Source organism: Schistosoma mansoni (assembly GCF_000237925.1).
Source record: "Schistosoma mansoni, WGS project CABG00000000 data, supercontig 0163, strain Puerto Rico, whole genome shotgun sequence".
NCBI classification, from domain to species: Eukaryota; Metazoa; Platyhelminthes; class Trematoda; order Strigeidida; family Schistosomatidae; genus Schistosoma; species Schistosoma mansoni.
In genome coordinates, this window is record NW_017386052.1 from 506,987 (window position 1) to 508,735 (window position 1,749).

At 37.6% G+C, this 1,749-nt stretch overlaps 1 protein-coding gene across 1 annotated transcript; it reads right to left on the reverse strand.

Annotated features, from left to right (window-relative positions):
* Positions 1-1,217: 1,217 nt before the first annotated feature.
* Positions 1,218-1,472, reverse strand: Smp_204840 (unnamed protein product; the record flags this gene model as incomplete). Its single annotated transcript, XM_018797742.1, has 1 exon — positions 1,218-1,472. The coding sequence occupies one exon, from the start codon at positions 1,470-1,472 to the stop codon at positions 1,218-1,220; it is 255 nt and encodes an 84-aa protein (XP_018646766.1).
* Between the last annotated feature and the right edge of the window lie 277 nt (positions 1,473-1,749).

The following is a 1,749-nucleotide window of genomic DNA, read 5'->3' on the forward strand; positions in this document are numbered from 1 at the left end:
TGATTCACTTCTTTTCTCGAACACTATCTTCACAGCTTCTGCATGAATTGATGCTCCCGAACGCTTTCATTCCTCCTAAGCACCTCATTTGTGACCATGTTAAATGTGAATATGTTATTTATAAAGCAGTCTGTTAGTGTTTGAACATGGACATCTTAAACTAGTAGCTGATCATTTGATAGCAGATGGTCTGAGCATGAAGGTTTCCGTCTTTACACAATCTCTTGTAGTCAGGTCTGGAGTTTTAATGCTTCAACCATTTGCTTTTGGAACTGCTTCTTAGCTATCACACCCTCTTTACTAAAACATGAGGATAGGTCAGGATGAAAACTGAGCAGCACCTTTCCGTGATGCACTGAAGTTAGTGAGCTAACGCGGGGGCTTGGTAGAGATCGGGTTGACGATTTACTCTGCTCAAACCAGTGGAGGTCAGGCTAGTCACCTACTCTTTATGAAAGTTTGTTTAAGAGAACAGGAAGGGGTTTTTCATTTCACTGGTGAGCGTGAGTGGCAGTACCGGGGAACAATATTTTCATTTTGATGCCTTATCGGATTTACTCAAGGAAGGCTCATTAGGTCTGTCCAGTGTTATATCCAGAGCCTAGATTCTTGATATACCGCGTACAGCCTGAGCACTGGAGTTCTGGTTCACTCCAAGTCACAAATTCGAAGACTGAAGACAAGTGAGAAGGAGTTCTATTTCAAACAGTGTCAAATCTTGTACAAAACTCCCAGATATTTATAGCTTTATTAGAAGCGATTGAATTGAACCCCACATTTTACACGAAAAATATGGTAAAGAGCAAACCGTAAAGGTCCGTTACTGTAAACACTTCAGTCCTCCATGTCCATACAAAGGCTCATTTCTTCGCACCTAAGAAAGTCTATTGGCTTTCCTTTTTGCTGGAGAAGGGTTTGCTGTAAGGCCTCAAACTATTCACAACTTCAAGAAAACAAGATATCGGTAGAAGTTTTGAATGTTACACAACAGCATGAAAGTGATTTTCTGAAGAAATTAAAGCAACTTTCATTCATGGAATGAAATGTGAATAAACAAAACTCAGTAAATATTCAAGTTGAAAGAAAATGATTCTCTTACCATAATGAACAATGTCAAATCCACTGACATCAGAGCCGTAAAATTGAAACAGGAATTTTGGAATGATTTTCTGAAACTATGCAAACATATGGATTAGTACCTTCATTGCAAAATTCAGTTAACTCACATCAGGAGGAACGAATTTTTCAAATTTGCAATCAACAATTGGAGACGATTGATCTACGCGAATAATCTGGGAGTAATGATAATACTGAGACTGAATGTGTATGTTGGAACCTGACTGATAACTTACATATGCACGTGAATCATCTTGAAACACTACTTTTCCTTCTTCAAGCAAACCAATTTCGTCACAAACATGTTGACAATTGAAGAACTTCAAAGTCAGGCTGACGACCAAATAGACGAGCATCAGATGACCATACGAAAGTGTATATCTAAAGTGGTTCAGATGATAAAATGGCCTTATTTCATTGAAACAAATTAAAATTCATATAATGCATTCAATAACCTTAACTGTACAGTCAACACTCACCTCATCATCTTGTTGAAAAGGTTAATAGTCGTTGTTAGAACTTGTCGAGTTTATACAGACTTTCTGAGCGTTTGTTTGTTTCTTTCTGATTGGATGATTTAAATTGACCATTAAGACGATCGAAATTCATGAATTCATATGATCATTGTTAACG